Source organism: Zonotrichia albicollis, chromosome 15 (assembly GCF_047830755.1).
Source record: "Zonotrichia albicollis isolate bZonAlb1 chromosome 15, bZonAlb1.hap1, whole genome shotgun sequence".
NCBI classification, from domain to species: Eukaryota; Metazoa; Chordata; class Aves; order Passeriformes; family Passerellidae; genus Zonotrichia; species Zonotrichia albicollis.
The window spans coordinates 10,380,946-10,395,491 of NC_133833.1; the positions used below are offsets into that span (position 1 = coordinate 10,380,946).

Here is a 14,546-nt window from a genome sequence, read left to right on the forward strand (position 1 = left end):
CAGATTCTACAGAGCCAGATTTGCTGCATTTGAGAGACCCAAACTAAATGCAAGGGAAATTCCCAGTTCTTCTTAAAAACAAGGCTGTACTCAGCTCTGATAGGTTATGAAGCATCTGTCAAGCACAGGTCTGCTGTACTCCACAACTGCCTTCTACTGAAAGTGAACAGAGGAGAAACAAAAGAGAAAGAATTTCCTCTCTTAAGCTGTGGACTTCACCAGGGAACGTATCCCAGTGGCTCAGGAACTGGGATGAAACGGTGGCCAGATATGCATGATAAGGCATCTTTTCTAATGATCACACCTGGATGATACCCTGCCATCCTTGTATGAACTGCATGTCAGTTTGGAAGAACCAGAACAAAAAGACTTTGACAAGCATGTTGGAAGTGACCTATAGTGGCATCCACACAGGAGTTTCCTGAAGGAAGCTTTCCCATCCAACAGAAGGGAAGCAGTAAACATGTTTGACAGAAGGTCAGCAGTCTGACATCAGACTGCCAGCTTCCTTCCTACTTTAAATGGGAAACAGGAACAGAAACAACTTCTGCAACAGTTGGAAAGAACAGTTTCACAGCCAAATCAACACAGTCTACTGGAGGCTGGACACATCACAAAGAACCCTGAAAATGTAGGATCAATAAATCAGATTTAAGTAGAATAATCTCCCCACAGTATCTGGTGGCCATTGAAATGCACAACCCCTTGTGATAAGAGCATCATAAAGCTCCCAGAATTGAAGTGTAACAAAATCAGTACCATCACCTTTCAACACTAAACCCATGAATGGTTTACAAGGACAGACCTCACTCCTCAGCTTCTTCGAATACAAACTGCCAAAGTGAAAACCATTACCACAGCTCTGGAACTCTCTCTTCATAGGAATTCATGTTTGGCCAAAAGGAACTGTATGTGCCTGCAATGCAACACACCACCACAAGAATTCCTTCCCTTCAGATCATCATTCAAGGCTCATTAATGATCAGTCTTTGAAGGACGGACTGCTTAAATGTCAATGCTAAACAGGCACAAAAAGATTACAAAGAGAGAATCCCTTAAGGCAGTTATTTTTGTTCTTTTCGTTAAGAATTTGCTACACTCTTGACATGCTAAAAGCTAACCAATAATTAGGAGAGCTAAGGAACCTCAAGAAACCAGATGCAGAATGCTAACTAATTTGTGCATGCTTCCCTCAACTCAGGGTATTTCCAAAATACTGCATTGAAATGCTCAAAAGAGGAAGAAGGGTGTATCACAGTATCATCAAACAAAGGAAAACCCTCTGTATTTTAAGCCTGAAAGCATTGAAATAAGAAGACCTCCAAGTTTTAAAAACAACTTGTCTGGCAATACTAACATGAGCAGAGTTCTTTTACAGCAATATCAGGTCTCTTAAAAGGAGGGCATCAGAGCTCTGAACAGACTTTATCAAGGTAATCTCAATATACTTCTCAAGGAATACTCTTTTTTGCACACGTCTGGCAAAATGTTTTGCACTTCCCTGCAAACTAGAAGTTCATCTGCAATGGTCCTGAGAAGTGTGCAGCTTCTTTGCCAGTGGCAAGACCACCACAAGCCCCAGCTTCCTCACCTGGCACTGGCACCTCAGCTTCCTCACCTGGCACTGGCACCTCAGCTTCCTCACCTGGGCACCAGCACCTCAGCTTCCTCTCACTAGACATTCACACAAGTTCTCTAAGGCTACTACTCTCCTGCAATTTATTTGCACTGCAGACAGATATCCAGCTCTCCTTACACAATGTGACACAAGAAATTATTTTGTTAAAATAAACATTACAGCAAAACTCCTCTCTGAAGCTTATACAAAGTAAGTTTGGGTATACCACCTGAAGAGATTTTATTCTGAAAATCATTATTTGTTTTATAGTTACTTTTTTATTCACTACAATATTCTACAGCTTTAATACTGCTTCTATGAGGAATTTAACACCTACACATCTTGACTGCTTATCCTCCACCCTTTGCATTTTTGGAGAACAAAAGCAGAAAAGAAATGTGGTTTTTTTCCATTTGGCAGCTTTTCTGAATGCCAAGTATACTTGCAGTTCTCTCCCACCTCCTTCCACACCCTTTTCTGGCCCTTTCTCTCTATTCTAGTATCTCCAAGAAGTTCCTATTGCAAGGTCAGTAACAAGGCAGTGGGCTCATATTCTAGGTCAGACTAAGCATAAAACACACTTTTACTACCTAACCAGTCCCTGAAATAAGTCTTTTTATTTCAGATACTACAATAAGAAATAGGTTGGTAGAAAAATATTACATTACATATTTAAACTTTAATTCATAAGTGAAAATTTTTAGTTAAATTATCACTCCACAGACAAAACTAAGTGCATGACCCCACTTCATGGGCAAAACTGTACACTAAAGGAAGTAAGTTGCAATGAAAAAATTCCAAGACTTCACCATAATTTCTGGTTTTACTCTCAGGGCTGTCACAGCTGTCACTAAAATGAAAAAAACGTTTTTCAGGACTACGGGAAAAGTAATCTTGGAACAATAACATTTCACATGGTCCTTGGAAGATCACTGGGAACAGCTACCCTAATACACACTAACTCCACATGCTCCTTTAACAGGATTTATACAAAGCAGAAGTCACATTACCTTCTGGAAAGAACCAAACCAATCCTATCTGGGAACGTTCCAGGTATGAGATTACCTGTCCCCAGCCCCGTGTTTGCGAGGGGGAGCACAGAGCAAACTGCAGGCACCCCCTGCCTGCTGCCCCCAGCTGCAGCTCTCAGGGTCCCACAGCCCCTCTGGAGCACTGAGTGTCCTCTGTCACAGCAATGGACACAAATTGGAGTCATTTTTCTGCCCCCTACAAGCTACATTTACTGCCATCCTACCAACACAGTTTAGAGAATTAGGCCTTGAAATATCTGATCAATACCAGCATATGACCTAATCTGCACAATCACATCTGTTGAGCCCTAATCCTGCATTTAGTATGAAGATTATCACGAAACAATCTGCTGTGATCGCTGGTTTTTAGTTACAGTTACTTTGGCCAATAGCTTGAAAAATATCTCTACATACTATATGTGTAAGTTTCTAGTTTTGTAAGTTTCTAGTATGCCCTGAACCACAGAGTGAAAACAATGAGTAAACAATGAGTTTGTTTTACAATCACCTCTCCAACATAAAAGCCTTACTTACAAATATATCATCAGTCCAGAAAACCCCAGAACCACTGACTGAACCTTCTAAAGACTTCCTAGGAACAAAACATAAATAAAAAGAACAGAAAGGATGTGCAGCCCTCTCAGGGTATCCTAACATCCCCCTGAAAGCTTGAACAGAGACAGGGGCTGCACACCAAACACCCCAAGGCAGATGCACGACAGCATCAGTATCAGATACCAAACTTCCTGAACAAGATGAAGGAAAAGGGATGGAGACTTGGAGAAGACTGTGCTTTGAGAATAACTTCACAGGCAGATTAGGAACTTGTGGTATTCTAAAAACATTTGGTTAAATATTCTGACCAACACTCACACCAGATTCTCAAATTCATTCAACCAACAGGCACAATGCTAATGATATCTGTGCCTGAGAATCACTCTGTGCTAGGATTGTAACAGCAGAAGCTCAAAAAAGGAAAACAAAAAAGCAATAAGAAGAGATCAAGCCACACCTGGACAACAGTGTTTTCAGACAAACTGTTCCTACGCATACCAGACTCTGGACTGATTAAAGGAGGACACAAAGTTCTTCTCCTAGGTAACCAGTGACAGGACAAGAGAAAATTACCTCAAGCTGCACCAGAGGACATTTAGCTTGGATATTAGGAAAACTTTTTTCATGGAAAGGGCTGTCCAGCATTGGAACAGATTGTTCAGGGTGGTGGAAGAGTCACCATCCCTGGAAGCATTCAAAAAAACTGTGGATAAGGCATTCAAGGACATGGATTAATGGTGAACACATGGTGCTGCTGGGTTGATGGTTTGACTTGATCCTGGAGGTCTTTTCAAACCTCAGTGATTCTGAGATTCTGTAAAAGTCCTCGAGAGCATTTCCTTTAGGCTGAGGACTGCTCTCCCAGAAGGAAGACACTGATGTCTGCCATCACTGATAGGGAAAGTTCCTCCCCCAGGTCTGAGAGCAGAATTCCTGCAAGCACCCTCTGACCTATCTCGCTCTGCAGAACCACCAACACACACAGATCATCTTCTTTCCTCTCATATAAGAATCATACATATAAGAGTGCCCTAGAATATAATTTCCTTTAAAATCCTTAGTGTACATATATCTTGGAGGAGAGATATCTGAAAATTATATACACAAGGTGTGCAGCAGGTACCACACATAAACAGGCACATTTACGAGTCATAGAAAGCAAGAGACACTAACACACAAATTACAAAGCCAAAATGTTTTCTTACCACTTTTGGTGCGGCCTTACTTCCTTCAGATGAACCCCAACCTGCAGAGGCAAGTTAGATTAGGCAACAGCCTCTGACTTTTTTGTGTAACTACACACAATAGATACTGCATAACCATTATGCTCAAGTAGAATGTTCAGATTCAACAATTTCACCAAGACTTAGACACAAGAAACACTGGAAGCCACCAGCTGTGCTCATCAGTCCCACTCAGTCTTGGGATGGTCCTGTGCAGGGACAGAACTGGGTTCAATGATCCTTGTGGATCCCTTTCTACTCAGGATGTTTTTTGATCCTAATAAAATTCCTCAAGCTCCCCAAGGTTAACCTGTAGCTCTTTCTCAGCTAGATCCAACTGCACTCACATTTCTCCATGTAAACTGGACTAGCACTGGGAATAGGAGCATCTCATGCTTGAAAAGGCTGAGCCAGTGCTTTAAGAACTCCACTCACTTGTATCCCATAACAGAACCACATTCCTGCTCACCGCTTCATTTCAATGAATCAGAATTGGAAATTACATGCAGGAGACAAACAAGGATGGTGGAACAGCTTTTTACCTTGTCATGTGTAACTCAGTGACTCACTACACACAAACCCTCAACTTTCTGCAAACAATGCCAATATACATGAGCCATTGTCCACGGGGTTATTAGTGCACTGTAATTTCATCTCCTCTTTAATACATCCATGTTCTGGCGAGCAGACTTTACACTGGATGGAGGAATTTTCATTAGTCATGGCCCAAGAGCAGAGTGAAACGTAGGAATAAAGGGCCAGCACAGACAATTTAGAATAATCCTTCCAATTGGTGCAGAGAACCAAACAGCATCACTTGTCACAGACACAAAACATCTGTGCACTTCTGCTCTTACAAGGTGAGCCACTGGAACATGGATGCCCCATCTCTAGAAGTGTTAAAGGCAGGTTGGACAGGGCTTGGAGCAGCCTGGTCTAGTGGAAGGTGTCCCAGCCATGGCAGAGGGCTGGAAAAATGACGGTTTTAAAGACCTCTTCCAATCCTGTGATTCTGTGCCAAAGAGGTGAGAGGCTCCACTACACCAGGTATCAGTATCAGCACAAGGAGAGGCTAAAGCCTGCCAATATTCTTCCCAGAGGGTGCCGAAATGTTTGGCTCAGAGACACAGCTCCTGTGACCCCTACAAACAAAACCCAGGGTCTGCCCATGCCAGGGAAAGCAGCAGCAACACAGTCCCAAGGACCCTTCATAGACCCTTATTTAGAGAAGGAACTTCAGAAACCAACATGGCCCCAGCCAGATTTCACACCACTGCTCCAAGCCAATTACAGTGGCACTTCCAGGAGCAATGCCCATGAATTTACACTGCAATGATGGGAGCACCAAATACTCATGGAATCAATGAAGAAGCCCTGATCATCCCCCAGCTGCCAGGGAGATCAGAAACTACAAAGTCACAGCTATTAGATGGACTAACATATGCATGTTCCACCTACATCACGTGATAAACAATGAATGTTCAGTCTAAAACTACTTCTCAGAGTTTTAATAAAAAGTTTACTTTATCTGGCATTTTGTTTTTGTGGGTTTGGTTTTGATTTCCTTTTATTTAACAGCTGTGGTTCACAATGATCTTCCAAAAATAATTAACAAATTATGTACACCTACTCCAAGGCAACTAAAACATCACAATGTTTCCCTGTCTCCATCACAGTTTGTTTTAATTCTTTCACTCCTGCCCAGATTTTCCTTTCCAGAACAGTGTTCAACATCCTTACCCACAAAACAGGTTAATATGGACACAGACTCTAAAATTAAAAAAAAAAAAATCACCCATCCCAAAACATTCATGCTGATTTTCTCTACTTGTTTAATATTGCAAAAATTCTGAACCAGAAAACTTAGTTAGACAGACTCTATGAAAAATCTATTTGTCAACAGTCACTTAGTAAAACCAGTAAATGCAGTCAAAGCTAAAATAGTGCCCTGAAACTTGATTTATTTCACTGAAAACATAAATCTCTATTTGACCAAAGTCAACAGGCTTTACTGTTAAGAAAGCTGGAAAAAATCCTTATTTCTGAGAACTACAGGTGAAGTTCCCTTGCAGGTATTCCAGCCAGATAATAGCTGCAGAACAGCCAAACCAGACCCCTCCTCTGTGAACAAGGGACCTTGAACAAGGCTTAGCACACTCTTATTTGTGTCTCAGAGACATAAATAATCCAAAGACTAATATGAGCAACACCTTCAAGCTTGCTGATGAAAGCACAACAATAAAATAAAAAAAAAAAAAGTTAAAAAATAGGAAAAAAAATTCCCAAGACAGATACTGAAGTCCATATAGCTGAATACTTACACAGACTGACATTTGTTAAATGTTCCAATATTGTATTTTGATTCATTTGAAACAACAGATCAATTTTATTTTTTATGTTAAACTAATTTAGGGCTGATTTCAGCTTCAGAAAGTGTGTTGTACTTAAGATTCCAAGTAGTAATAATCTGAATTATTTGGCTACTGATATAAGCCAGGTTGTTGAGTACCTCTGGCCAAGAATTCAACTGTAAGCCACAAGCACAGAACTGCGTCCACATGGCAATGAAAACATAAAATAACCAAACACATTGATTTTCAAGTAAGACTTTGTGAATTCCAAATCAATCCTGTGATCAGTCACAGATTAAAGATGCTAACTGAGGTTAATTCCAATTATTCAGAGAAGAGATTAAACCCTGCCCAGTCTTGGGGAACAGGACACCACATTTTACCTGCTCTGGTTTCCCAGGGATATTCAGGAAGGCTGAACAACTACTGCCAACATGCACCCATGGATATTTATCTGAACTTTTGGAATAAAAGATAAAATATATCTGTCAAAGAACACCACTCTTGATCACCTCAGAAAACAAGTTACATACACAAAGTTTATGAAATGAATTATCAAGCAGCATTTACTGAGGTAACCTAAGAGTTTGGATGCTTGGCTTTTTTTATTACAGGAAAACCACAGGTCTAATTGACATGAAGATTCTTGATACTACACTGTGTTAAGAAACAAAATAAGAGGCAACTACCCACCTAAAGCATAAGGCAAAATAGAGGAAAATCTAAGCACTAAAAACTTCCTAACTCATCAAGCTGAAGAGATGCTGTTTTCCCAAAGCTTTGAGGCTTGTTGGACAATCCTCCAGGATTTTCAATGCTGTATTTACCATGAGCTTCAATACATTAATTTAATGAGCAGCTGGGAAAAAAATGTGGTTTTGTTTTACCTTCAACTGAAAGCTATGTGGCAGGGAAGCACAGGAAGAAAAGAGAAGGTTCATGACTGTTTCATTAAAAGTAATAAGAATTTCAACTTCATTAACACAGAAACTACAGTCTGCTTGTGAACAAGACTGAATCTTAAGAGCTGTCAGCCAGCACTATGATACTCAATGTGCCACTCCTCATGGAGCTCTGCTCTGAACTTTGGTTTTAGTAGGTGGCCATAAAAAAGCTTTACAACACATTTTATGTAAAGAGACTCATCTAATATATAAGAAAACGTCACAAGTCTAGGTCTTTCCTAGTCCTAGCAAATGCTGATGGAATATGGTGTCAATGACATACATGCAAGCCTTTCTCTGAAGCTGCAGTTACTCAACATTTTTGCCTATTAATCAATTTCTGTGCACTTGATTTTTTCAATCATACTGAACTTAAGTAAAACTCTAATTGTTGCCTTCACAGAACTACTTATAAATTATTCATATTACAAGTTTTACGTTTTTCTAACTGTAAAAGATAATTGCTACCCTATGAGTGCAGAAAGGCATAGGGTACACAAGGGCCCAGGAAGGAACTCATTAGCAGAAAATTGCAGGCACGTCAGTACGTGTTCTATCACTTTGGTTATCACCAGTGATAACTGATTTTTCCACTTTAAAGGTCTTTTCCAGCTTCCCAGCACAGTCACTTGCCAAGACCAGGCAAAGTCTCTGCACGGTGAGGGATCAAAGTCGTGCAGCACTGGTCAGCGCATCTTTGATCAAGGTTTCAGGAGGTGCTCTGGTAAAGACACCAAAGCACCAAGACACACAACAATCTCAAGAATTTTACAACAGTTGGCTGCTGCTCATCTTCAGTTTGAGCTCCGGAACTGGTAACTGCATGACAAAGTCTTACAAAGTGTCACCTATAAAAAACAGATCACAAAAAAATTGGGAATGAAAGTGTAAGACAGAGGTTAAGTAGTAGAAAATTATGGCAGAAGTCAGGTGTCCATAACTCCTTTGGCCCTGTTTTAGAGGCTCACATACTAACAGTAAGGTGCTTTTCATAAACAGAAACCAGCATCTGCAACTTCATTTCACACAAATTTATTTTGGCTTTACAATAACTGCAAGCATCCCCACTTTTGTGGTGACTTTACAATTCTAATTACTTTCAATGGCTATCCAAAGCCAACACCTTGACACAGTTACATTCCTAAAAGCTCACCTCAGATTCTAGAAACAACAGAATTCTACAATGGTTAATCCCATCTCACCTACTGAGTTTACAGAAAATTATTAAAAGGATGAAGAAAACCCACTTCAAAATACCAGTTATTTCTGGAAACAAGAAGCAGATGTTCTCCTCTGTTTGGCTCAGCTGTGCTACAGTACAAGAGTGCCTTTGTTATGCTGTCAACAATAATTTATTTTATTTATTACAGCTATTTCATAATGCCTATCAATGTACCATTTGTGCATGATTTACATTCACACAGATCTATTTCTCTACATCTAAGCCATCAAGAAGCATCACATACACGCTCCAAAGAGCAGACACTGTCATGACACAATTCTGCAAATTAGGTTTTTTCCTCTTTCCACTGTATTAATAAAAAGGGAACAGGAAGAGAAGAAAGAATTAGTATTGCCAAATGAAGTCGAATTAACATTAATCAAGAATTACTGCAAAAAGATGAAGTTAGGAAAATACAAGAGCTCGGAGTACAAAAATAAACTCCAATTCTTTGAAGTCAAATAAAAGCAAAGCTTTCTGAGCCACGAAAGTAAACAATGTCTAGAACAAAGTCATGAAGAACTAAAGAGATACTATATTGGGAAGAGGTTCCATTAAAAATGGAAGAGAGCCTGCTCATGGGAGGGGAGGAGAAGGAAAGACAAAGAAAAAGGAGCACAATCATTTGCTGTTTGGCCCTATCAACCACTGAGTCCTTATCTGTGGCAGCATGAACAACTCCCCCAAAGGCCAACATCACAGCCTTTGTATGGATCTGATAAGGAATTCTGGGCCTCAAAAAAAATTAAATATTTAATGAGAGCACACACATGGTGGCATAAGCATTCATCCTTCCCTTTCACTGCTTTGAACTAAAGATTTTCTCCTATTAAAATATTCCCAGATTACCAATTTAATATCCCCACCTGTGACAAGAACACTGCAAAGTAAACCCCATATTCCCAAGCAAAAACTGGAGGATCTGCATGTATAAACACTCACAGATTTACCATCACATAGGCATTTGCATAACCTTGGGAGGAAAATGCATATATTAAAATATTAAACCAGTGTAAAAAATCCTATTGTTTAAGTAGAGGTATGATTTTTTTTTTTTAAGTATCCAACTACTGCCAGAGTTTCCTCCCTCTGACAAGACAGAAGGGATGATTTGTTAGGATAATCTACTATCAAAACTAATATCTGAGAGATTACTCACAAATTGTGCACTTTCAGGCCATACCTGAGAGACAGGTACACAGATTTATTTCCAGTGTCAGCACAGGGGCACAGGCCATCAGGGACCCAGCAAAGCAGACATCTGACTAAATGGGACTCGCTCAAATCCCAGAGCAGCACCTGCTGCATACACAGGCATCAGTCCACTAGGAAACATTCTGGAACTCTGTCCACATGAGACGTCACTTCCATCACATATAAACAATATGTGCCTCCAATGATGCACCAAAAGAGAGGAAAGGGAGCAAAATATTTGCCAGTCTTCAATAGTTCCAAAAAAGATTCTAAATAGAGTAACACAATATTGTGTTACTTAAAAAACATACAAAAAATATGTATGCATACATAAAATTACATAAAAATGTATGCATCATTAAATTTTTGCTACAGCCCCTACAAATTCATCAAAATAATTCCCCCTGGCAAAATAAACAGAAGATTACATGTTCATCTTCATGAAGATGCATGAAGTATCTGAGCACCAACAACTAAAAAAAAATCAAGTGTGTACATGCCTAATATGCATAATTTATACACTTTAACAATTAGCAAACATTGGAATGTTACCACAGCACTGAAAACTTGCCCTAACACAGATTTTTCCAAACAAAAATATTTGTAGTATCAGGAACTAAAACATTTACTTGAGCAAGACAGTGAGGTAAATTTCAAAACAGGTAAATTATAGAAATTTTTTAATATCTCCCTGCTTAGTTTTGCAATTCTTAGAAATTAAAACGCTTTGTCAAGGAAAAAACCTACAATCAAAATCAGATGGATAATTGTACTATTTCCTTACAATTGTACTTGTAAGGAAAGTCTGGCATGTGGAGTGTTTATCTGTATTTTTCCAGAGGCTGCACAGATGACAGGAATGAAGCACCAGACCACGCTACTGATCAGCACAGCCCCAACCCTGTAATTTGTAATAAATACCCAGGTAAATTGCTCATATAAACTGCAGGGTCAGAAACAGAGATGGGGGCAGAAAGGGGCTGAAAGCAATTAAAACTCAAGTGGTTGAGCAGCTTTGGCTTATCATAAAATACCAAGGGTGGCTCGGGGAATTTGAGGGGGTTCCTGCACAAAAACGCAGTCAAAGGGCGCGAGCAGCCCCACAGAGCTGATTCCGTGTGGGAGGAACTGATGATACCTTCCCACCAGAGTAGGAGGGGAGAAATGAAGGCACACACACGTTAGTCTGTGCACAGCTGGATACTTCAAGGCAGGAGTCACCAGATTGTTCATCCTGTGCAGGGACACCCAGAATTTGGGTCTGATCCTAATGCTGCACTAAACAGGTTTCAGCTTCCCTGCCCCAAGTCCTGCAGCCTACAGAGGAAAGAGGGCAAGTCAGGATGTTGAGATAAATAAATAAATGAATAAACAGCATTGTAATTGTTTTCTCCAGTTCACTCCCCACCCTATCTGTCCTCACATTCCAGAGCAGATGTTGGGAAAATCTGTCAGTGTCACTATGACCAGATTCCAAGCTTTGTACCTGAGCAGGTAACACAGCTCCAGACTGGGCACCCCCTGCTATCAAATCAGGGAAAAGTTTCTCTTTCTAAATCTATGTAAACAAAAGTATCCTGAGAAAAAACAAAGTGATTTAACTGTAATTATCTACTCAGCAACAGGGAGCAAGAACTGAGGACCCAATCCTGCCAAGTTTTAAGTACATGTTTAACTTTAATCACAAGTAGTCTCACTGTGCAGTGTCTCTAAAATTAGCCTGCCAAAACAGGGTCAAATTTACAAGGGAATTTAGATTTTAAAAATCATTTTAGAAGTATTATTACTTAGATAGCAAAGATTGGATTTTTTTCCCACAATTAAGATACCTTGGCAAATTCAAACCTGCACACAACGCTCATGTCACTCTCAATGGAAATTTACACAAATGCACAGAAACGCACAAGCAGTCAGTCACTGTGATATCTGACAGTTTAACACTACAAGGTTAAGCAAAATAATTATTTTAAGGCCGTTTTAGCCAAAACAAGGTGACAACCATAAGGAATCCCATGATGGCTGCTGGGGGAAAAACTGGGGAAAAAAAACCAAAAAGCCCTACAGAGCCACAGAGGTTGGTACAGCAAAGAGGAGCAGTGGTGAGCAGGGGTTCTGAGCCAAGGCAGATTACCTGTTCCCCACAGTCCAAGCCATGACGAGCCAGCACGGAATGCCAACTCCTCAATGACACTTCTGTGATGAACCCAGTTGCCCAACACTGCAAGCCACACTAGCAAAGGAATTTTGCTAACTGAAGACTCCACTGAAGAGAAAGAAAGCTCTGAAGCAAGAGGGGAGCACTAAAAGTAAGGAAAAAAGAATGGACACTGAGGCTGCCGCATCGTTAATTTAGAGACACAAGGAGGAATGTGCTGGATATCCCAAAGCAAGTAACCATTGGGACCGAACATCTGTATTTCACTCACTCAGATGAGCTGAAAGGGAAGTAGGGACTCTGTCCTGCTAGGACGAACCCCGGAGCAGCCTCTGAGGAGCTCTCTAAGTAGCCCTTCCATAATTAACTTATAAGGAAGACCAGGCAGGACATTCTGCTCTCCATGAAGTACCAAGGGAGAACAGATGTTTCCCAGTCTCCAAGGGAAAAAGTCAAGAGTGTATCAGTTCATAGCACTAATTCTCGAGTACATGCAAAAAAAAAAAATCACAGCAGGGGAAACGAAGGAAGGCAAAGGGTAAGTAAGCAAACAAACTCCAATCAGACCTTCAACAAATGCAAATGATATCAAACCTATTTCATTATTAAGTTAATGCTCCATGGCATTACCATTCCCAAAAATACACGGCTGATTACAGAGTAGCTTGTGGGGAAGGGACAGAGAAGGCAGTTAATTGGAAAACGCGTTTTATTGTAGCTTACCAGCCTCACACATTTCTACACTCCCACTCACTGCAGAAACATCTTTATGAAGCCTGAGCAGCATAATTAGTTTGGTTTTGTTTAAATCTGCATCACTGTACAGGTAAGCAAAGCCTTTCAGCTCTCTAACTTTTCCCATAAGTTTTGCATCACTGAAATATGCATCATTTTACTTTTCGGTGATCTACTTCTTGCTATTCTTCTTCCTAGAGCTGCCCCGAAGCACTTAATGAAGCGCCTTGTGCCTGTACCCAGCGTGTTACCGGGCGTTTAAACCTCTGCTGGTCCCGAGAGGACTTCGGAGAGAAATAAATAAATATCCGAGCTCCAGACAGAAGTTTGTGCGCCAGCCCGGTCTGTGCGCGCACCGCGGATCCCGCGCTGTCGGAACACGGATTTACGCAAAGGAAAAGTGAGAAAGTAAATAAAAGGAGCCGCTGGGAAGGAGCCGGAGCCGCCTTACCTCCGGAGTCCGCTCGGCGGGCTTTTTCCGCAGCGCCTGTTTGATCCTGGGCTCCACCGGGGCGCTCATCCTCCGGCCCGGCGCCCCCCGCCCCGCGGCGCCTGGGGAGCGGCTGGCGGGGCGCTGCCGCGATCACACCGCGGTCACAGCGCCGCGGCCCGCCGGGGCTCCTGCCCGGGCTCCGCCGCGCTCCGGGCCGGCGGGGGACGCGCCCCGAAACGTTCCCCGCGCCGGGGCCCGGACCGGGGGAGGCCGGGGCGGGAGCGGGGCCGGGCGCGGTGCCCGCCGCCGGGCTGGCTGCTCACCAGGCGGGCGGCGCTCGGGACGCCTGGGGCTCAGCGGCGGCGGCGGCGCTCGGGGCGGGCGGCGGCGGCTCCCGGCGCGGTCCCGGGGCGGCCGGCGCCGCTCCCCATCGCGGCGCGAGCGCTCCGTGCGCGAAGTTACCGGCCCGAGCGGGACTCCCCGCGCGCTCGGCCCCCGCGGCTCCGCCCTCCGCGCCCGCACAAAGCGATGCGGACGGGCGAGTTGTTCCGCGGCGCGGCGCCAGAGGGTCCGGAGAGAAACCCCGCGGCCGGGTACGAGCCCGCGTCTCTCCTGAACACGCCGGGAGTCGCCGCCCCCGCCCGGACCCCCCGCCCCAGTCACTCGGCGCGCGTCCCCCGGTACAGAAAAGCGCGAGAGCGGGCGCTTTAACCCAGAGAATCAGCAAGAAGAGCGAGGGGCGGGGCGGAGGGAGAGTGGGCGGGGCTGTGATGAGCTCCGCCCCCACCCGCGGCGGCTTTCGCAGGGGCGGGGCCGGCGGGCGGCGCGGAGGAAGGCTCGCGAGGGTTGGGCGGGGCCGGGCGCATGCGCGGTGGGGCCGTGCCGGGCCCTCAGGAGGCCGCCGGGCTCTGGTGAAAGTCGCTTTGTGCTGCCTGGGCACCCGACACAAGGCGCGTTCTGCAGCAATTACAGCCGTAAGAAAGCGTTTTCTGCAGCGCTTGGGAGCACAGTGCCCGTGAGCAGGCGTCACACCAGGCATGGTGTCATGGCAGCGCTCCTGCCGAGCTTGCGTGCGTTCCCCCTTT

General features: G+C 43.2%; 1 protein-coding gene across 11 annotated transcripts in view; it reads right to left on the reverse strand.

Moving 5' to 3' along the window:
* Nucleotides 1–14,183, reverse strand: part of RAPGEF6 (Rap guanine nucleotide exchange factor 6) — a 121,810-nt gene extending 107,627 nt beyond the window's left edge. For 4 of the 11 annotated variants that reach the window (XM_014264759.2, XM_005483585.3, XM_014264755.2 and 1 more), the window contains exon 1: nt 13,480–14,182. In XM_014264759.2, the coding sequence (XP_014120234.2) occupies nt 13,480–13,548 (69 nt within the window). In that variant the 5' untranslated portion in view covers nt 13,549–14,182. Of the gene's footprint in view, nt 1–13,479 lie in introns of all 11 variants that reach the window. The other 7 variants (XM_014264762.2, XM_014264758.2, XM_014264761.2 and 4 more) reach the window with 2 other exon arrangements.
* Nucleotides 14,184–14,546: the final 363 nt, after the last annotated feature.